General features: G+C 44.6%; 1 protein-coding gene across 3 annotated transcripts in view; it reads right to left on the bottom strand.

Annotated features, from left to right (window-relative positions):
• Window positions 1–23,399, bottom strand: part of TFDP1 (transcription factor Dp-1) — a 137,855-nt gene that overhangs the window by 90,987 nt on the left and 23,469 nt on the right. For all 3 annotated transcript variants that reach the window (XM_030569085.1, XM_030569097.1, XM_030569107.1), the window contains exon 3: window positions 22,931–22,997. In XM_030569085.1, coding sequence (XP_030424945.1) covers window positions 22,931–22,997 — 67 coding nt within the window. The remainder of the gene's footprint in view (window positions 1–22,930; window positions 22,998–23,399) is intronic.

Raw genomic sequence — 23,399 nt, 5'->3', positions numbered from 1 at the left:
TCTTGAAAAACTCTTTTCTTCTATGAGTGGTTTTTTTTTTTTTTATTTTTTTTGTTTTTTTTCCAACAAAGTCATTTCCAAGCGGTTTTAATAAAATATATACACTCAGTAAAGCCCCCCTACTGCACCGGGCTGCACCACCACTCCACTCCTGCTCTGCCTCTTCCAGGGGTGGCAGGTTTGTAGAAATTTTGGTGGTGCCCAGAACCTGCCCTCCCCCAAAGTCCATCCCCACCTGCCTAAGGCTCTGGGAGGGAGTTTGGGTGGGGAGGGCGTCTAGGGTGCAGTCTCTGGGATGGAGTTTGGCTGCTGGGTGCAGGCTCCGCGATGGTGCAGGGGGTAGGGGTGCAGGCCCTGGGATGGAGTTCGGGCATAGGAAGGGATGCAAGGGTGAGGGCTGTGGACGAGGGATTTGGGGCATTAGAGGGGCTCGGGGCATTAGAGAGGTTCAGGAATAGGGCAGGGGAAGGGCAGCCTGCCCTGGCCCTAGTGGAGGGGGGCACTAGGACCCTGCGGCAGCAGGTGATGCCGGTAGCCGTCAGAGCCAAGCGGAGTCCGTATGAGCTGCAGGCTCCTGAGTGGTGAGGGGGCAGCAAGTGGGGGCCGAGGGACACTTGGGGGAGGTGCATGGGGGCAGCAGATGGGGTTGGGGGAGAGACCCAGCCCCAAACATTGGGGAGCAGTATGTGGGGAGCTCAGCTGCCATATAAAATAACCTCGAGGAGGGGGGTGAGGAGAGTTTGGCAGCAACAGGAAGTAACTGAGGGGAGGCCGCATAGGGAGCTTGGCAGGCTGCAGGGAAGAGCTCCGCGGGTCGCGTGTTGAGACCCCTGGTTTATGTCTTGACGAAGCAGGCTCTTCTGAGAAGGGTCCCTGAAGAAGGATGGGGAAGGGGGTTTGGGAGGTGAAACAGATGTGGAGTACCCATCTCAGATGATCTCCAGCAACCAATTTGTCAGAGATTCTCCGTTCCTAGGTGCTGTGTATGAGGTGAAAGTCTCCAAAAGGATAGGTAAGGTTTTCCGGTATGAGATAACAATGAAGAGAATGTTCAGTGGCTCAAGATTTTACTGGTGACCCCTTTTACATAGCAAGCCTCTGAGTACGACACACCCCCCCTTATAAATTAAGAACACTTTTTTACATATTTAACACCATTATAAATACTGGAGGTAAAGTGGGGTTTGGGGTGGAGGCTGACAGCTCACAAACCCCATGTAATAACCTTGTGACCACTTGAGGGGTCCCAACCCCCAGTTTAAGAATCTCTGTTCTACAGGCACCTTGACCAACCCATGAAAATTGCTGCTTTGAGATGGAAGGTTCAGAGGAAATCGGCTGAGATCCTGATGTTTTCAGTCTGGGGAACTTGGACTTCTTCCTCTGGGGTTCATATGATGTCTGAGAATAATACTGAGACATATATTGGGATGAGAGAGGCTTGAACAGTGGCTGTGAGCTGTACTTTCCTTTGTACCCAGGTGCACAGATCCCGAGAGACTGAAAAATGGCCCTGGAATCTTTTAATGTGTGAAGGGAGGCATTGGGTCTTATCAGAAAATAGCTTTGTCTCTTCAAAAAGTAGGTCCTCCACACTCATTTGGACCTCATTTGGGAAGCTGGACAGATGAAGCCACAAGACCCGTCTCATTAAAATGGCAGTTGAAATTGAATGTTGCCACCATGTGATGCCACAGCTGCATCAATTGCAGATTTGGAAAAATGTCTTCACCAACAACTGGCCTTCGTTGACTGTAGCCTTGAATTGCTCCTTATCTGAATCAGGAAGCTGCTCAATAAAAAATTGAGTTTCACATAGTTCTGATACTTGTATTTTGCCATTAAAGCTTTATAGTTTGCAATGCAGAACTGGAGGGTGGCCAAAGAAGATGATTTCCTGCCAAAACAATCCAAGTGCTTCTAGTTCCACTCATAAAGGGATGGATTTAAACTGGTGGCCCCATGAATTGACTGCATCCACAATAAATGAATTGAGAAGCAAATGGAAGAGGAGGAATTCCGTGTCTTTAGCTCGCGTGTAATATTTCTTGTCAGTCTGCTTGCATGTTGATCTTTCCAACACAGAGTCTGCTAGGAGTGCCTCATTTATGGGGTCCTAACAAATTCACAGCTGTGAAAAATGCATTCTGTTGGCGCTGGTGTTGCTGTCTATACCAACAGAATCTTCCCTGGGGTGGATCTTTGTTACTCATGCCTCAACAGTACAAATGCTTCCTTGACTGTGCCCATTGGGTTCTTATGCAACCTAACTAGTTCTGTGTGTTAATACGGTGCGTGCCCTGGGTACCAGATTCAGACAGCTTTGGTGCCATTGGTACCAATGATATTGATCGAGCCGGAGATCATTTTTGGCTTAATTGGGGCTCGGTATAGGACTCATGGACCTTTTCTTAGAAGCCTTATGTGACTGGCTCATGGGCATCTCCTTGGGCTCGCCTCCTTTTGAAGTGGAGGGCTGTGGTGAGGGGTCCCGCCAGGTCTCCAGAAGATGAAGGGCTGACTCCAGGATTAGAAGATGGAGGCTCAGTTCTTTTACCTTAAGAATAAAATAGGTTTGTATAGAAAAAGCTGAGGGCAGTCACACTATAAACCACCTCTGAAGAGAAAGCAAGCAGGTATGCTCGGACAACCTGTCTCTGCTGGGAATAACTGTGAAGCCTAGAAATACCCAGAGAGAAGGGAGTGAGATGTAGGTCTCCACTCAAGACTGTGGAGCTGGTTGGGTGACCAGACATCTCAATTTTATCGGGACCGTCCCGCTATTTACTTGTCTGCCCGCGTCCCAACCAATGTTTGGTCAGGACGCAAATTGTCCTGATATTTTGCCTCCAGCACACAGGAGGAGGGGGCTCGCGCCCCCCACCCCCACTCCACCCTGGCCCTACCCCTCCCTCCCCCATTGGATCCCTCCCCAAATCCCCGCCCTGGCCCCACCCCATCACTGCCCTATTGGATCACTCCCCAAATCCCTGCCCTGGCCCCGCCTCTTCCCCAAGCATGCCACATTCCTCCTCCTCCTCACCCCTCCCTCCCAGGCATGCGCTAATCAGCTGCATAGCAGCGCAAGTGCTCGAGGGAGAGGGGAGAAGCAGGACATGGCAGCCAGCTCAGGGGAGGTGGAGGCAGAGTGAAAGCGACCTGGTGCGAGGGGGAGAAGGCGTGGAGCTAACAGAGGGGTGCTCCGCACCCACCAATTTTTCCTGTGCTCCAATGGCTCTTGGGGTTCTCCCCCGCTCCCTGTCAGCACCTCCCCCCACCCACGTCCCAATATTTCATGTCTCTCAGCTAGTCACCCTAGGAGCTGGAAGCCTGACAGTAGGTACCCTTGTTAGACCAGTGAGGGAAAGTACAAGTGAGAGCCAGAGATCATAATGTACATAACCCAAAACAAGGTAGGCAGAATCAATGAAGATTTAACTGATTTTATGAAATGTGGTGTTAGGGCTCCCTCTCCACTGTGAACTCTGGGGTACAGATGTGGGGACCTGCATGAAACCCCCCCTAAACTTAAACTTATTTCTAGCAGCTTAGGTTTAAAACTTCCTCAATGCACAAATTTGTTTCTTGTCCTTGGTATTGCTGCCACCACCAACTGATTTAAACAAACATTCAGGGAGGGCCACGTGGAACCCTACCTCACCCAAAACATCCCCTCAAACTCCTACACCCCCTTTCCTGCAGGCTTGAGACTAAGATCCTAACCAATTGGCTAAAAAGCAAGCACAGATCAAACCCCTGGGTCTTTAGGACACTGAAAGACAATTAGGTTTTTAAAATAAGTTATTTAAAAAAAAAAGATAAAAGAATTACCTTTATAAAATGAGAATGGAAGATAACTTTACAGGGTAACAAAAAAGATTCAAAACACAGATGATTTCCCCTCTAGGCAAAACTTTAAAGTTACAAAAAAAGGGATAAACCTCCCTCGTAGCACAGGAAAAGTTCACAAGCTAAAACAGAAGATACTTTAACGCATTTCCTTGCTATTACTTACTATTTCTGTAATATTAGATGTATTATTTCAGTAGGAGCTGGATTACTTGCTTGGTCTCTCTCTCTGTCTCCCAAGAGAACACTCACAGAGCACAAAACAAAGCCTTCACTCCCCTCGATTTGAAAATATTTTCTTTCCCTATTGGTCCTTATAGTCAGGTGCCAACCAGGTTATCTGAGCTTTTTAACCCTTTACAGGCAAAGAAGGGATTTTATGCTACCCTTTTACATGCTACACTAATAGAAATTAATAATGTACATTCCACAATTCCTCTTCTCCAAATACATTGTCTCCACAAAACTATACTGTAGGAGAACCCTGTGCCTGGAGCAGCAGTCAGACATTTTTGAATATCAGTTGGGGCTACATGTATGCTCCTTAAAACCCTAGGTCCAGTTGGGAACATGGACTCAAAAGCACCATGTCCATGTCTCCAATTCCTCTCTATTACAAGATATCCAGAACATAACTGGGCTCTGGAAAATATCACTGAGGTTCTGTAGAGGGAGCACCTTCAGAGAACAGGAATTTCTCCTTCATGATGTTGCCTACATAGAATCCCATTGTAGAAGATCAGCTAACAGAGGATGTGGTTCAGGAGCCATGCTAATCATCAATTTAAGCACCACTCTCCCAAAGCCAGAATCTATTCTCTAATCCAACATAAAAAGCAAGGTCTTGAAAAACTTGACTGAGCTTCACATAGCAGCCCTACAGATCTCCTATAAAGGCACAATACAGAGAGATGCCATGGATATTGCCATTCCACCTCAACAATAAGGTATGGAGCTCTACAGTGTTCTGGCAAAAGGGCTTTGCAAACACTTGCACAGCCTAATTCACTTGTGCTAATGAGGTGAAGTGCCCTGGCTCTTGTTTTTTCCCCCCTAAAACAAGGGTCTTTTAGATTTCCTGAAGGCTTTGATCCTATCTAAATAGCTACAATGGCTTTATATCCAAAAACCATGTAGCCTGCTTGCCCTAGTGAACATCAACTCAAATGAAATTAAGAGCTTTTGTGACATCCTTACCTCCTCCTCTTTTTGGAAGACAGCACAAGGTGCACTGACCATCAGGGTCTGTACTTTGGACCCCCTCCTGGCAGAGGTGAGGGCTACCAAGAAACTTTCAATGAGAGATGGTAGAGAGTGCAATATCTCATAGTAAGGGTATGTCTACACTGGCAGAGTTACAGTGCCAGGAGTTACAGCACTGCTCAGAGAGCGTTGAAGGGAAACCGCTGTTGTGTGTTCACATTGTCAGCTGCCTGTTCAATAGCGTGTTCACACTTGTGACACTTGCAGCGGTATTCAGAGCGGGGCACTCTAGGCAGCGACCCCACAGACCACCACCTCCTTCCCTTCTACTGCTAAGAGTAGTGGGAAGGTGGAGGGAGTTGCATGGCATCCTGAGTCCTGTCCCAATGACCCATGATGCAGTGCTTCGCATCCCAGAAATCCCTGTGCTTCTGTCCACATCTAGAGCCATCTTTCAATGGTTTGTGTACTGCATGTCCTGCCTCTTCTGGCTGCAGAAATGGATCCCGAACTGTTGACCAGTATGCTGCTTGCTCTCACTAACACATCACGAGTGGCAGTGAAGTTATTTCTTAAACTACAAAGGCAAGAGGAGTGCGACATTGATCTACGACACGAGATTGCTTGTGGCATTCCTGGAGGTGCTGACGACAGTGGAATACCGCTTTTGGGCTTGGGAAACAAGCACTGAGCGGTGGGAATCACATTGTGATGCACATCTGGGATGATGAGCAGTGGCTGCAGAACTTTCGGATGAGGAAAGCCACATTCATGGGACTGTGTGATGAGCTCTCCCCAACCCTGTGGCACAAGGATGTGAGAATGAGAGCTGCTCTGCCGCTGGAGAAGCACATGGCAATTGCACTGTGGAAGCTGGCTACTCCAGAGTGCTACCCATCAGTCGCTAATCAGTTTGGAGTGGGGAAGTCGACAGTTGAACTCATGTTGATGGAAGTCTGCAGGGCCATTAATCGCATCCTGCTCCGAAAGTCTGTAACTCTGGGCAGTGTGACACTGTAGATGGCTTTGCACAAATGGGGTTCCCTAATTGCGGAGGAACAACAGATGGCATGCATATTCCAATTCTGGCACCAGACCACCTAGCCACCAAGCACATTAATCCCACGGGGTATTTCTCATTGGTTCTCCAGGTGCTTGCGGATCACTGTGGGCGTTTCACAGACATTAACACAGGCTGGTCCAGAGAGGTGCATGACATACGCATCTTTCAGAACACTGGCCTGTTCAGGAAGCTGCAAGCAAGGACTTTCTTCTCTGACCAGATCACCGTAGGGGAAGTTGAAATGCCCACTGGGATCTTGGGAGACCCCGCTTACCCCTTAATGCTGTGGCTTATGAAGCCATACAGAGGGCAACTTGATAACAGCAAGGAGCGATTCAACAATAGGCTGAGCAACTGCAGAATGACTGTTGAATGTGCTTTTGGCTGTTTAAAAGCCCACTGGCGCTGCCTCTGTGGGAAGCTGGACCTGATTGATGACAATATTCCTATGCTTATACCCGTGTGCTGTATGCTCCATAATATTTGTGAAAGGAAGGGTGAAAGCTTTGCTCCGGGCTGGACTGCAGAGACTCAGCACCTGGAGGCTGAGTTTGAACAGCCAGAGATCAGGTGCAGCACAGGGCCACAAGGATCATGGATGTCTTGAGGTAGCAATTTGAAGCTGAAAGGCACTAATATTTGTTGCTATGTCAGGAATGCAGTGCTTGTAATGCTAGGAGGTGACTGGTGCAGACAATGCAGTATGTGGGTTTAACATAATTGTATGTTGCTTTGCAAGGCTCTTTTTACTTTTAATAATAAAGATTACTTTCAAACCAACACAATTCTTTTATTAAACAACCGGAGGAGAGAGTCAAACCAAAAACAAAATAAAAACAAAAACAAAAGCCATCAGCAGTGAAGGGGAAGGGATGACCCCTGAGACAGCTAAATATTTCTGTATGTCCCGGGGTTAATATCCAACCTTCTCCTTTGGAGTAAAATGCAGTAGGCACTGTACTTCAGCAAGGCCAAACTGCAGAGGGATGTTGAGTACAGCGGGTAATAGGAATCTGCATTATTGGACTATGGGGGGGGTGGGGAAGGTATAATGCTGCAGGTGTAAACTAGAGCCAGGAGCTTGATAAGAGTGTGTTGGTGGCATCTGGAGGGGAGCATGGGAAAGAGGTTTGTGACAGCAGTTGTAAGGGGGGGAGGGGCCACGGAGCTGCTCAGTTTGAAGCGTTAGTATCGCCTGGAGCTTGTCTGCTTGGTGCTCCATAAGCTTTAATAGCTGCTCTGTGGCTTCATTCTGGCATGCTGCGTTCTCCTTTTGGTCCGTCTTCTCGCTGTCCCACCACTCTTACAATTCCTGTTTCTCTGTGGCAGAGTGCATCATAACATCACGCAGAAAGTACACCTTAGTTCTTCTTGGCCGCTTTCTAATTCTGCGCAGCCATTCAGCTGCCAATAACGAAGAGGGAGGCTGGGCTCCCAAGGTCATCTCTTGAAATTTAAAGGCAACATTTTACAGAAGCAGTATTGTTTGCAACACAGAGCACACTGCTTCAGTGATTTGAAACACCACCAGTACTCACACTAACTGGCTGACCTCAGGCAAGCACACATAAGCCACAAGACCCCCAAAACAGTGAGTAGTCACAGGGGCAGGGTAAATCACTGTTCCCGGACCCTGCTGTACACTGGGCACGTGGCTAGAGCCAGCACTGCGGAGGAGGGAGGGGGCTGATAATCATTCCTGTCCCCACACTTTCCACAGGCTGTGTTCATTATGGAAGGTATCTCACTGCTGAGGGTGAGCAGGGAATGAAGGCACAGTCTTTTCCAAGACTGCGGCTTCTGCCCTGGCCCCTATGTAGCTTGCCTGTGTGCAGCAATGGTGTCCCCCGCCACCCCCGATGGCACAGTGGCATGGGAAAGTTACCATTAATGGGACAAGTAACAAAGCAGCTCTGCCAAAGAACCTGTGGCAGTGGATTGCCCAGTATCTCCACAAGACTTACCTGGAGATCTGAGGGTGATTCCTGTGAAGTGAGTCAATCAACAGCCTGTTCCACCACTCAGGATCAGGCATGTGGTGGGAGACCAGCCTGCTTTCTGCAACCCTCTTGCGACTCCCAAAATCAAAGCCACTTACCAGGGGCCTCCTCTCCTGTTCGTACTTTGCCAACATCCGACAGCTGTAACTAGCTAGCCTCCTCCGGGGTAGAAAAGAGCTCCTGGCTGCATGCATCTCTGACCTCTGAAACACCCTCTGCCCCTGGGTCCCCCTACCTCTCCACATCCTCACCCAAGATTTCCTCCTCCTGGCTCGGTTCACTTTCGACTAGCACGCAAGCCACTGAAGTATCCGCAGTAGTCTTTGCAGTGGAGGTGGGGTCACTGCCAAGTATCGCGTCCAGCAGCTCATGGGCACAGCACCAAAGCGGCGGTTTGCCTCCCATGGGTAGGCGTTCTGCAGCTCCTTTACTTTGATCCTGCACTGCAATGTGTCCTGGTCACATCCCCTTTCTGTCATATATTGTGAAATCTGTCCATAGGTATTATAATTCCTACAGCTGGAATGCAACCAGGACTCAACAGCTTCCTCTCCCCAAACACTGATGAGGTCTAGCAGCTCGGCATTGCTCCAAACTGGGGATCATCTAGTGCGTGGAGCAGGCCCGGCCATCTGGAAAGAGGCATTGAGACCACTGCATGCATCACCAAACAAACAGGAAGGGGACTTTCAAAATTCCAAAGGAATTTATGGGGTAGGAATGACTGTTGGTCACCTGAAAGCAGGGCAGTAGAGTTCAAACCGATAACCAGAGAGGCGAGAACAGGCATTGTGGGACACCTCCCAGAAGCCAATCGCAGCGCTGTAATTGACTATGGTGTTTACACTGACACCACAGGACTGCAGTCCCAGCGCAGAAAGTGGTCTCTCTCTCGTTGGGGTGGGTTTTTTTTAAAAGCGCTACAACCAGGCAGTTTCTGTTCATTAAGTGGCTTGACAGTGTGTGGACCTCAGGAGTTATAGTGCAGAAAGCCGCTTTACTGCACAGAAACTTGCCAATGCAGACAAGGCCTAAGTATAAGGGTCAGCAGGCTCTTTGATCAGAGGGTACAAGTTCTAAAAGGTCTTATCAACTGCTTCACCAGAGGGTGGGGCAAAACAGTTTCCTCTAAAAGAAACAAGGTAAGTAGAAAGGCCACTAGATGCCACAACAGTTGCTAAAGAGAGCTTCAACATTAAAGAGCAGAAATTCCAGAAGAGTTGGAACCAGATGAGAGAAGGGATCTAGCCCATTTGAACAAATCTTTTGAATTCATTCTACTTGGCAACAGTGCTTTCTTGTTGAGGGCTTATTGGATACCAACAGGAGTTTCTTGATCTCTTCCAAGAAGTGTCAGTCACTACCATAGAAATCCATGAGACCAGTCTCTGTGGTAGAGATCTTAACACTCCATAGGCTACTTTGCCACACTACTGTAACAGGTCCTGACAAAAGATAAGAGAGCCAGCAGATGTGAGCACTAGGTATATAGCGTCCAAGCTAGTGTGATCAATCATGCTGTCAGTCTTGATAAATATTCCCAAGGACACTGGGGATCAGAGAGAAGACTTCATCCCAGTTCAAGACAGATGTTTGTCACAGACTGTGTCCCCGTTGATGCTCTCAAGCAGAATAGCAGATAAAGCATTCTGACTTATAGTTGACCCCCAATAAGCAAAACTTAAATGTGCCACCTAGGTTTTTAAATGACCATATGTACTGGTTAGCACCTTTCCACTGAGGTGTGGTCTGTGTTTGTTCGGGTTTTTTTTGGGGGGGGGGGGCGGAGGAGGAGGGGGTAAATTTACCCTCCATTAGGTGAATAGCCATAAGGAAACCAGTTCTGGAGGCTCCACTTCTACCAATGGATTACCAAGGGAGGCTGGGCTTCCTCCTACCTGTTCATTTAGTACATAGTAACCATTTTGTCTGTAAGAATTTGACCCAATTTCTCATCGACCTGAGGGAAAAACATTTTGAGGGCCAATTTTATGGCCCTCAGTTCAAGATACTTATAAAGAGATTTGTCTTCTGAGGAAAAGATAATTTTTTTTCTCCATTTGAATAATGTGGGAGCACCTTCCCTTAGTATAAAAATAAAGATACATTTTCTAACTAGTCAGTGCTTCAAAGGAGCCTCGCCATCCTAAATTTAAAGCATCCTTTCCTAGGGAACCAAGGGAACAAATGGGATCCCCTCTCAGCATGTTTTCGGGACAAGTCAATAGCAAAAGAATCTTTCATATGTTGTAGGATGGGGGAAGAGACACTTATCTCCCTAAAAGGCATATATGGCAAGTAAGTCTGATTTATCCATTTTTGCAAGAGTCTGATCCTCTCCCAAATGCTAAAGATGACATTCTCTTCTTTACAGGCATTACTACCTAGTAAGGGCTGAACCATTTTCGTCACATTGGCAAGACAAACTTCTGCTATGTGATTTATCAATTCTGTTATAGAGAGGAACTTTAGCATTCATGAATGGTGTGTGTTTGACAGTTATTGAGACTAAAGAAAAAATAAAATACTCCCCCCCAAAAAACATATTTAAAAGCTTCTGGATATTAGCAGAGTATCTTGTTTTGATTAAATGAAGGTTTCAACCTTCTGTTATTGCATGTTTTCCCTCTCCTCTGCATGAAATAGTTGCAACAGAAGGAGTATTTAGGAAAAAAAACTTGAAGTACTTTCTCCCCTCTTCTTCCAGAGAATGTGCATATTCACTAGGGTGGGAGCTGAAGGGAGCTTGCAGTTAAATAATTCCATACATGAAAAAGTGTTACTTTATTTAGTAATTGACATTTTCTATTCAAAGTCCACACACTAAAATTTACTAAAATTAAGCAAAATGATATTTTGCAGCTCACAAATAGGATTTATATACCAGGAACCATACCTGGTTATAGTGTAGCTAGAAATATAGTTTTTGTTCCATTTAAAATAGGTTTTAAGGACCTTCTTGTTTATAAAATATTTTCTAGTTGTATACCAATACTGCCACCTACTGGTATAGCAGCTGCAAGTGCCTGTCTCAAATCTTAAGAGACACATTGCTTGAATTAATCTATAGGCTAACCAGGTAATTTCACGTTACCACAATGAAACAGGGTGATTAGTTCTCTTCCTTTTCACCCATGTGAAACAAACTGATTTTATGGTCATCTCAAACTCGGGCGGGGGAGGGGTGATTACAATTAAACAGGATCTCACCAAGCATTTAAATATGCCTCCAGAATTAATTTTTTCTGAATGTAATAATGAACACAAAAATAAAGCAACTTGCTTCAAAGTTAAACACTTCCAAACAGCAAAGCTGTGTGAAACTATTTGCCAATTCTCTTCTGATGGGATGGCTCCTCTTACACCAGTGCAACAGGTTGGATACACTTGAGAAAGTTCAGTATTTTTCACTATCATTTTCTAGTAGACTCTTTCCCTTTCCCTTGGCATAGTGAAATATTGCCAAAGCTGAAAACTGGACTCTGATTATTATTCAACCCCCTCCCCCTCACACACACACACTGTTAAGATTAAGAAGTAGGGAGATAAGAAACTTCAAGGTTTTACATACACACACATACACAGGCATGTTGCAGTTATTCCCAAGCCAAGCATTATAAATCCATGAAATTCAGAGTTAAGTTTACTTTAAAGAAATCCAAACAAGTTAAAGAAAGAATACAACTAAGCCACCCAAACATGTTTAGCTCTGCCCTGTAGTGACATCATACAATGTAGTCAAACAATTATGAGTATGGCAGTTTAGTGTTTGTGGTCCAAGATAAAAATCTGTCTAGTTTGCCCCCTCAACACATTACTACAGTGCAAAGTTAGAGTACGTTTCTTACCTTAACATGTTTGGATTTCTTTTAAATGCAAACTTAAATCTCAATGTTTGGTTTTGGAAGAATTACAGTATTCTTCTGTTTTATTCTTAAACTGATACATATTCTCAACCTTAATTCCATTTTAACTGTTTGAGTGTCTAGGAACTTTACTTTTTAATTACAATTTCAAACATGAACACTAACCAATAAACCCAATGAATTATACCATGCAATGTTTCTGACTGATTAAAAAAAGCTGATACAAAGTTTTAACTTTTAAGGGCAGATTCACCATACAGTAAAGCAGTAAATTTAAATTTATGGAGATATCCTATCTCCTAGAACTGGAAGGGAGGTCAGAGTCCAGCCCTCTACCTTCACTAGCAGGACCAAGCACTGATTTTGCCCCAAAGCCCTAAGTGGCCCCCTCAAGGACTGAATTCACAATGCTGGGTTTAGCAGGCCAATGCTCAAACCACTGAGCTATCCCTCCCCCCTAGTATAAAGCTGTAAGAACATACCAGCCAGTTAAGCTGAGTTCACAGATGCTTTGCATTGCCAACACAACACAAAGCAGGTGAAAACCCACTGATGAAACTACCCTTTTACTCACAATTGAATTATTTGTTTAGACAGTGTTAGTGAGCCCTGTGGTAGGTGAAAGGGGAACACAGAAAGCCTGTTCTCTGAGTCCCAATGTCTCTGTGCTGCAAGGACTCCCCTGCACTCTTGCCCAAGTTACCCTGGTAGCGCTGTCTCAATGCACAGTGAAACCAAGGCCTAAGTGTCATGGGAAATCTTTCTGCCACCAATGCTTAAGATAGCATGCAGTCCCAGAATCTTTAGAGCAGTTACAGTTGGGCTAAATAATCTACCAGTGGATATAGCTACACTTGACATTTCAAAGCGCTTTGAAGTGTGAGTGTGGTCAGAGAGCCAGCGCTGGGAGAGAGCTCACCCAGCGCTGCACGTAAACCACATCCCTTATAGGTGCAGCTTGCAGCGCTGATTACACTGAGGCTTTACAGCGCTGTATCTTGCAGCGCTCAGGGGGGTGTTTTTTCACACCCCTGAGCGCGAAAGTTGCAGCGCTGTAAAGCGCCACTGTAGCCATGGCCAGTGAGAACTTTTGACACATTTCCCAATCTCCCTCCTACAAGAGTTGTTACAAATCAACAGAACTGTTGCATTCAACTTAGCTTTAAAGGAAGCCCGGTGAATGGTTGCTTTACCTCTAATGTCACAATGGCCCAACTTGTTGATCAAAGACCACCTCTAGCCTGCATAACCGTAACAACTGGATAAAACAATCATTAATAAAAAAAGGACTTTGTTACTATTAACTGTTGTTCTTCAAGAGTTGTGTCTATGCAGTCACATTAAAAGGATATGGTGCCTGTCTATGAGCTGTGGAATCATGTAGAAGAGCAGTGTCCAATACAGGGGAAAGGGAGCTCAAGAACATTTTTGTGCTAAGATGACACCATCAGATCAGTCTATAAGAAAGAGTGCTCCCCCATCTCAGTTTCTTTTCCCTAGCCTATAGCATCTGGAAATAGAAAACCCCAAGGTAGAGGTGAAGATTTGGGGGAGGGGGAAAAGAGGGGGTAGCAAGTAGGGATGTAAGAGTTTAACGGATAACTGATAAGCTTGATGCTTATTGGTTTCTGTTAATGGTTAAACTCCACCCGGCTGCCACCCAGTTGCCTCCCAGCAGCCAGGGATCCTGGTGGACATGGGACCAGCCGCCAGGGAACCTAGGCGCCTCAGGATGCCGGTTCACAGCAGAGCCCCAGGTGCTCTATGCCAACAGAAGACCACCTCCAATTAAACCACCCCCAACAGGCAGAGTAGCTACATCTAAGAGTGTTAAGGGTTGTGGGAGAAGGCAGGGAATAGACAAATGCCCTTCATTTAGTTTTAAAAAAAAATTCTGAAATGATGCGGAATGTGACGTTGACATGAAATGAGAAATAAAGAAGGAAATGGCTGAAATGAAATTACTATAACAGTGACTGCAGAACTGGTTGAAAGACCATACTCAGGAGTAGCTATTAATTGTCCACTCTCAAACTGTGAGGGTGTATCTAAATGGTAAGTGCTAGATCCAGTATCACTCAATATTTTCATTAGTGGCTTGGATAATGGAGTGGAGAGTACGTTTATAAAATTGGCAGATAACACCAAGCTGGGAAGGGTTGCTAGCATTTTGCAGGATAAGATTAGAATTCAAACAGACATTAGAGTCTTGGTCTGAAATCAAAAGATGAAATTCAATAAAGACAAGTGAAAAGTACTTTACATAGGAAAGAAAAATCAAATGCACAACTACAAAATTGGGAATAACTGGCTAAATGGTAATACCGCAGAAAATGATATGGGAGTTACAGTGGATCATAAATTGAACACAAACAAACAATATGACACAGTTGCAAAAGAGGCTAGTATTCTGAGATGTATTAAAAGGACTGTCATATGTAAAATAAGACAGGTGACTGTCCCGATCTACTCAGCACTGGTGGGGCTTCAGTAGGCATACTGTGTCCAATTCTGGGTGCCATACTTTAAGAAAGATATGGACAAACTGGAGAGAGACCAGAGGAGAGCAACAAAAATTATAAAAGGTTTAGAAAACCAGACCTACAAGGAAAGGTTAGAAAACTGGACAGGTTTCTTGAGAAAAGAAGACTGAGTGGAGACCTGATAGTTTTCAAACAAGTTAAGGGCTATTATAAAGAAGACTGGTCAATTGTTCATGCTCACCAAAGGTAGGGCAAGAAGTACTGGGCTTAATCTGCAGCAAGGAACATTTAGGTTAGAGATTAGGAAAACATTCTAATTATAAAAGGTAGTTAAACTCTGGAATAGGGAGGCTATGGAGTCTCCATCATTGCAGGTTTTAAGAACAGGTTACATAAACTCCTGTCAGTCATGGTCTAGGTTAACTTGGTCCTGCCTCAGTGCAGGGCATTGGACTCAAGATCCCTTCCAGCCCTACATTTCTATGATTCTTGGTCAGATGCATCAGTTTCTGAAAGACCAGTTTGTAGTTGGATAGTTTTCACCATCTTCCCAGTCAGCGCTCTGAATTGTTTTTGTTCATCCAGAGACTAGAAAGGAAACCCTCATCTGGTTCTCAGGTAAGGTACCACTGGTCTCCACAATCAGTGGAGGGAGTATCCATCTAATCAACATATACCTGGCCTCTCTTTCTGCAGAGGCAGAGCCTCTGGTACTGGTATTAATGACTCCACTGACAGTGCTGGGCATACAGAACACACATGCACTCTCAACAAAAATGGCACCGGGGTAGGATTGGCACCAGGCAAATTCTCCATGCTGGCATCTCTGGTGCCAAGAAGGGTATCAATGCTGATGTTAACACTGGTGTTGTGCTGCGTTTGGTGGCATTTAAGAGATTTGTCATGGACTTCTCTATGTAGGACCACACGAGAAACTGAAGAGGGCTCTGCATGTCTTTCCATGCCAAAGGATTCTTTGGCAAAGGCAAACAACTGAGCACTCTGCAGTAGGCTGGCAGAACATGCATAGCTGGTGTTATGGGAGAATTCAACTTGACATTATTGCAGTCAGTCATTTTGTGTGTCCAGCCACTACTAACTTAAAACCAAATACCACCTAGCCAGGAATCATCATTAGGGCTCTGAGAGGCAAGCCCAAATAACCGCATGATTGCAGTTTTGCTAAAAAGACTAGGAGGATGGAACAGAGTTAATGTACCATGAGAGTGGAAGGAATGTTTGGACAGCTGACCTTGGTTTTAAGTGCCCCAACATACAAGTTTTACTGTTATGACTAGAAATACTAGAAATGCTTTGATAAGAGATAATAAGTAAGTTGCTGAAACTAAAAGAATTGGTGACCTACTAGGTGTTACTATATTGACACACTGGGAGTTATGTGCTTTGTTTAAGGTAGCGATAAAAGGTTAAGCAAAAGACTTTGGAGCAGTCTGAGGGAGCTATTATTAGTGCAAAGAGCCACCACCTGAACTCCCCATCAGCTGGATGAAAGAAGGGGCCCCTGGAAGCCCGGCTGGTGATCACTTGAAACCATCACCTATAATGTTTGGGATGCTCAACCTATTGCTATAGCATATAGGGGTGTGTGTGTGTGTGTGTGTGTGTGTGTGTGTGTGTGTGTGTGTGTGTGTGTGTGTGTGTGTGTGTGTGTGTGTGTGTGTGTGTGTGAGAGAGAGACATAATTAAAAAGTAGTTTTACGTAAAAGAACTCTAGCTTGTATCAAAGGGCTTGTCTACATCAGAAAGCTGCAGCGCTGGTGAGGGAGTTACAGCGCTGCAACTTTGAAGGTGTACACATCTGCAGGGCATCACCAGCGCTGCAACTCCCTGTTTGCAGCGCTGGCCGTACTCCCGTTTTGTCTCGGGTGTAGAGGATCCAGCGCTGGTGATCCAGCGCTGGTAATCCAATGTAGACACTTACCAGCGCTTTTCTTGACCTCCGTGGAAGGAGGAAGCCTCTGGTAATCAAGCTGGTCTCCTTTCCCGGTTTGCTGGGTGGCTCCGGGAAGGCGAGAACAAACCGCGGCGAAGCTGGTCTCCTTTCCCGGTTTGCTCTCTCGTTCCCTGAACCCCGAGCAAGCAGGTCTCCTTCCCTGCGGTTTGCTGGGTGGCTCCGGGAACGCGAGAGCAAACCGCGGCGAAGCTGGTCTCCTTTCCCGGTTTGCTCTCGCGTTCCCGGAACCCCCCTTGAAGCCGCCCAACAGCGCTGCAATGTGGCCACATCTAACACCACTTGCAGCGCTGGTTGCTGTAAGTGTGGCCACTCTGCAGCGCTGGCCCTATACAGCTGTACTAATACAGCTGTAACAACCAGCGCTGCAAAATTTTAGATGTAGACATGGCCTAAGACAGAAGAGCTGTGTCCCACTGATTTATTCCTGACACCGTCTGCAGAGATACAATTAAGTTACCAGTGCTTTGGGTTCAGAAAGCTCAGAGTAACACTGGTACTGAAGGAATTCAGTGTTCCTTCAGGATGTTCCTGACTGAAGTTGGTGACAAATACCAATATGCACAGTCAAGCAGCTGAGACACAGCTGACAGCTTCAATAGGAATTCTTCAAAGGGGAAAGTGGATTGTCACATTCCAGGGTGCAATCTAGATCAGTGAAAAGTTGTCACCGCCTGGCCTGCAACCTTGCTTACCTTGCTATGCTTTGCTGTTGTAGCTCCCCACCTGGGCTACTCAAATGGTCCACCAGCATGTAAGTCACACCTTGAGTGTCTGCATAGCTGTAGTCCTGGTCCAGTAGCTCTGATCCCAGCAGCCTGTCAGCAACGCTCTAGTCACACCTTAGCTTCCATCAGCTTTGGCTGCTACTTGCAGGGTGACCCCAACACACTCCCAGTTCCAAATTTTCCTAAAACATGTGATCTGCACTGATCAGCCCTCTTCTGGGAAGTGTCTCTAAAGGAAACATGTCAGTGGCAGAGAAGGAAAACAATGCTGCCTCCTCCTCGGACTCGAGTTTGAATACTTTCTTCTCATTTTCCTCAGAGCAGGGTCAGAGAGAGATATGGAAAACTTTTTTTGGTCAGCAAGTTGACTAATGGCACCAAAGGAGTCTTCAATGCAGATATAGGCTTTGGTGCCAGTGCACGCTGCCCAGGTGAAGCCTGCAGCTCCAGACAGTACAGGATAGGAAGCTTGGCCACTGTAGGCATTGGCCTTCAGGAGCTGGACCTCAGGCTCAACAATGAGGGAGACAAGTCAAGAGCAGCTCGATGTGTCTGAAGTGGCTTTACAGAAGACCTTGGCAAAGAACCAGAAGTCAAATCTCCCACAGGAGTATCAACTGGAAGCTTACTAAAGTAAAATGAACTTGCACCCTCAGATGTCCCTCATTCCTCAGTCAAGGAATAAAAGCATAGCAAAATTGTGCACTGAGATACTATGTGCAATTCTTCCAGGCACAGAAGACACCAAACACGTCTCTGTCTCAGAGAAGATAACTGAGTGGGTTGCATCTCTTTTGAACCCTCTATGGGGTTCAGGACCTGCCATGATTTTGCGGATAACCCAAGGTTAATTGTCCCAAGTAACCTAACACTAACAATAGCTTGTTTTCTTTGAATAGTTCCTAACTAGTCTCATGAACAGGAAAGGTATTTCCATTAGCTCTCTGTGGCAACAAAGAAGGAACTGAGGGGTGGGTGGGTGCGGTGGGGGGGGGGAGGAGGAGTGAGCACTCCCATATACAGGTGGAGCTAATGACATCATCCTAGCACAAAAGTGCTCCTGCCCTTGGCACTCAGCAGACACTGCTTTTCTATACAGCTGCACAGCATAACACCAGAGGCATATCTCATGAGTGTGAATGCACAGAGGCCTTCAAAGAATAAGCCATTTTATGGAGCCAAAATACTGAAGCCACATGAATATTGCTCGTTGTAACATGATGAATCTGAATCTGCTATTGAACACAAATGCCAAACATATAGATCTTATATTTTGACAACTGTGCCTCTGAAGATCCAGATCTTCAAATCTGTCAGCTCTAAGGAGAACTTTTTGGACATAAACAGCAATATTGCCTTCCACTGCTGCAAGCTCCATCAAGCATCTTCTAGCCTCTGCAAAGCCTTAAACTCGAGATTTTTTTGTGTCTCAAGGAGAGGCTCAGAGTCTTCGGCTGCAATGGTGATTACAATCATATTTCCGTGATAGACTTACTCATAAATTATCCTTAAAAATGCTTATAACTTGAGCTACATCACTCCCTCATTCACTTTTTTGCAATACAATTCAAACTGGTGACAGGCAAAATATAATTTTTGATCATTTTTTCTATGCTTTGGCCTGACTAGTAACTCAGTTTATACAGAAGATATTCCAAAATAGCTCACTGTTGCAACAAAGGCAACATCAACTGAAGGGGTCCTCTGGGACTTAAATAATAAGATCTGAAAAGGTCTTTCAAAATACATTTCAACTGTTTACATAATCTCGAGATCCTGAATATCAAGTTTCAAATTTATTGTTGATGCAGTGCACAAACACGAATTGTTTCTTGTTTAAAGTTGGCCTTCATACCACTTAAACAGTTCATATTCACTGTCACACAATCTAAATTCAGAGCAACTAGTTTTGACTTGAGTTATTCAATCTTGTTACCTGCCACTCCTAAAGCAGTGGCGGGTACAATATGATCAGCTGTAGCAGAATCTGATGTGTACCAATTCTTGTTCAGCTACAGACTTGTCACTGGATCAGCCATCAAAATTCCAATGATAGTTTGATGTATTCCAGTCATTTTTCAATTTTTTTTTTTAAAGTCAGCTATAACAAAATACTAGAAAAAGCCCAAAATCAAATCAAACTGTAGCCAATTTTACCCACTCAGTTTCAGCTGCCAAGCAAGACTATCACTTGTGGTCTGGCAAAGACAACTACCTTTGAACTATCTAACCGTGATCTATAGTTTAGAAGATTCTATTGCTCTGCTCTATCTTCTCTCTTCCTTATCATTAAGTCATCTCAGTCCTCTGAACCCTCCAGCTACCCTCCCCATCTGACTGGCAGATGTATGGCTGCACCTTAGAACTGAGGAAATTGGTCACTTTTTCCATGAGGAGGTAGCATTCCTGCTTGTCCTAGACTTCTGAACAACAGAACTTTTCCCAGCCTGGGTAGTGTCCACAATTTATACAACACAGAGCCCATGCCCAAAGTCTCACTGTCATAGGTTCACGTTTTCTTAAAGACATCCTTCATGAACTTCATGGTAGCTACAATAAATTTTGCATGCTAAAATGTAACAAATTTGAGGGATCAGGAGATAAAGCTTTCAACAACAGACTCTGGGTACACCTTTTCATCATCATCACATTCCTCATGGAACCAGAATGGAGGAAAATCTGATAACACACTCAAGAGTAACAACTCTTAATAAACACAAACAAGGATAGAGATATTACAGCCCAATAGGCATCTCTCAACATTTTCAAGCTAACACTGAGGACGGATTCCTGCTCACTGCAATCCATGGGAGTCTTTCCATCATCTTTAATGGGAGCTGGATGGGGCTCTTATATAATGATACAGTTTATAGATTAGATAGTCAGTGAAAACAAACTCTTCTTCAGTACGATATACAGTTTGATTTGAAATGCCCGTTTTAAAAAATACCTACCAAACCATAAGGTACAGATATCATCAAAAATACAGCCCTGTAAAATTGACACCTCCTTTGTCAATAGATCTTAAGATGTACCTGGATATTTTAGTGACAAAAATATTTACTTCTTTAAACTCCTGTTAACACTGTAGAGCAGGGGTAGGCAACCTGTGGCATGCAAGCCGATTTTCAGTGGCACTCACACTGCCCGAGTCCTGGTCACCGGTCCGGGGGGCTCTGCATTTTGTTTTAATTTTAAATGAAGCGTCAAACATTTTAAAAACCTTATTTCTTTTACATATAACAATAGTTTAGTTACATATTATAGACTTACAGAAAAAGACCTTCTAAAAATGTATTACTGGCCCTCGAAACCTTACAGTGAATAAATGAATACTCAGCACATCATTTCTGAAAGGTTGCCAACCCTTGCTGTAGAGTGTATATAACAATGATCAAGTTTGCTGGATTCTATTCTAGCTCCTCTATAAAAAGAGCTATTAAACAAGTTCCAATAAACAGGGAAAGTTTTGCCTTCAATACACCCGTAACCCCACTGAGGATAATGCACAGGATAACTAAGGGCACAATTTGGACTGCCGAATCTTATTGGTGGTGACACACAAGCCAGAAAGAACAAAGCTTGATTTTCAGACAGCAGGCAGAGTCTGCAGGGCTAGCACAAAACTTGATTTAAAACTACTTAAACAGAGAAAATTTTATACAGAATTACATTTAAGGTACTGAAGTGAAGCCCTACTTATTTTCCAGTCACTTTTCAGTTGCCCTTGAAACTCAAAATAAACTTCTCCTTATTCTACTTTTTAAAAATACGATTCACAAATATCAAGAAAAATATACCAGCTCTGGGTGCTTTGTGCTACATGAACTAAAAAGTAAATGAAGAATTCAATGTATTATTCACTTCAATTTTAGGGATGGAGGGTCATGGCAGAAGAAAGTCTCACCTACCTAGATACAGACTGCTAACTCTTTTTGCTTCATCTAAACAGCCCAGAGTACACTCTGCTGGCAATATCACATCTACCATGAAAAGCCACTAGGACCACTAGAATGATAGGAGTATATAGAGATATTTTTAAAAATAAATATTTAATTCAAAGAAAAGCCCTTGTTTTGTTTTCCAGGGTATAAAAGTACAAAAAACCTATGAACTCATATTACAATTAATACTCTACACCTACATTCACCAGTTTAGCTTTATACTCCTACTGACAAGTACAAGTACAAACGGAAGGGTTACAGAGAGAATCTACCTCAGAGAATCGGGGAGGGGAGGGGGAAGGCGGGAGGAAATAAGGGAATCAAATTTCCTTTTCCCTTTGCTAGTTGAAGCATTCAGCACATAACATTGAATCAGTTTTGGTGTTTAATATCCGAGATCACGTGTCACACAGAAATAGAATTCTACAGCCTATGAGAGTACAAAAATGTTTAGATCACTGCAGTAGTGAAGATTTAGACAATGCAGCTATTACCTAACTGAATTACCTAGTCAGGAAGATTTATATTAAGAACACTATCTCAGGCCTTAGCTGTACCTTAGACAAATCCCCATGGTAGATATTGGCAGTCAGCTACTACTGAGTGGCAAGGGCTTAACCTAGACAGCCAGAGACCATTTAAATAGCGATTTGCACTAATCTATTTTCTCCAACTGATAAAATGCACTGGTGCAAATCATGGCTTACAGCACCTTTGCCTGTCTCGGCTAGATGTCTGTACCAGTTGTGACAAAGTTCCTCCGCTACCTTGGTGGGTCCTGCGCTTATTTGGCAGATTTGCTCACCTCAGTGATTTTCCCACAGTCTGGGTCAACTCCTGTGTCTGATCAGGAGTTGGGAGGTTCGGGGGGGAATTTGGGTCCACCCTCTACTCCGGGTTCCAGCCCAGGGCCCTGTGTATTGCAGCTGTCTATAGTGCCTCTTGTAACAGCTGCAGGACAGCTACAATTTCCTGGGTTACTTCCCCATGGCCTCCTCCAAACACCGTCTTTATCCTCACCACAGGACCTTCCTCTTGGTGTCTGATAACACTTGTACTCCTTAGTCCTCCAGCAGCACACCCTCTCACTCTCAGCTCCTTGCGCCTCTTGCTCCCAGCTCCTCACACGCACTTCCTCTCCTCTGGCTCCCTCTAGCCTGACTGACGTGAGCTCCTTTTTAACCCAAGTGCCCTGATTAGCCTGCCTTGATTGGCTGCAGGTGTTCTAATCAGCCTGTCTGCCTTAATTGGTTCTAGCAGGTTCCTATTACTCTAATGCAGCCCCTGCTCTGGTCACTCAGGGAACAGAAAACTACTCATCCAGTGACCAGTATATTTGCCCTCTACCAGACTCCTGTACCCCACTGGCCTGGGTCTGTCACACAGTGCAGCTACACTAATGACTGGCCACCTATGGAATGCCAGCTGAACCACCAATGAACTTTACACAGTTGCAGCCATAGTAAATCTTCAGAACTGATTAGAGTATAAAAATGAGCTATAAGAAAAGCTTTATAAAAAAACTGTGCTAAGGAAGCAGTTGTTAAGGTCTTCTACTGCCCATAACACCCTTAAGAACACCTCTACCTCGACATAACACGACCCGATATAACACAAATTCGGATATAACGCGGTAAAGCAGTGCTCCGGGGGGGGGGGGGCAGCAGAGCTGCGCAATCCAGTGGATCAAAGTTCTATATAACGCAGTTTCACCTATAATGCGGTAACATTTTTTGGCTCCCGAGGACAGCATTATATCAAGGTAGAGGTGTATATCCAAGGCCAAACCTGAAAGTATCTTTCTGATAAAGTATTTTCTTACCTTTTCCAGGACTAAGGTTTTGGTCTATAAAAACCTTAAGCTCTCCATTGGCTTCGATTAGTCCAGCCTAGTAGAGAAAAAGAATAATGATTTACATTTACAGTATCTGCAGAAGGCTGTAAGTTCTTTACTATTAATTTTAAAAGGTCTAATGTAATTTGTTAAGACTTCCCCAACCCAAGTTTCCAAATTACAATTGCAACTAAATAACTATCGTATCTCCACCTCAAAATGGCTAACAAAGTATGTAGTAAATAAAGAACAAATGTTTTCCACAAAATTTTAAAATACTGAAATAGCATACTAACAACTATACTGGTGACATATTTCACAGAAAAAAAATCACTAAGGCCATCCCACAAGAAAACAAAGCAGGGAGACAGAAAAACAGATTTCTACATCATTATTCAGAATGCTTATAAAATTGTCAGTAAAATTAAAATAAGCCTTGAATTAAGAATAAATGTCA

This window comes from Gopherus evgoodei, chromosome 1, assembly GCF_007399415.2.
Source record: "Gopherus evgoodei ecotype Sinaloan lineage chromosome 1, rGopEvg1_v1.p, whole genome shotgun sequence".
Taxonomy (NCBI): Eukaryota; Metazoa; Chordata; order Testudines; family Testudinidae; genus Gopherus; species Gopherus evgoodei.
This window is presented reverse-complemented; position numbering and strand designations above follow the sequence as displayed.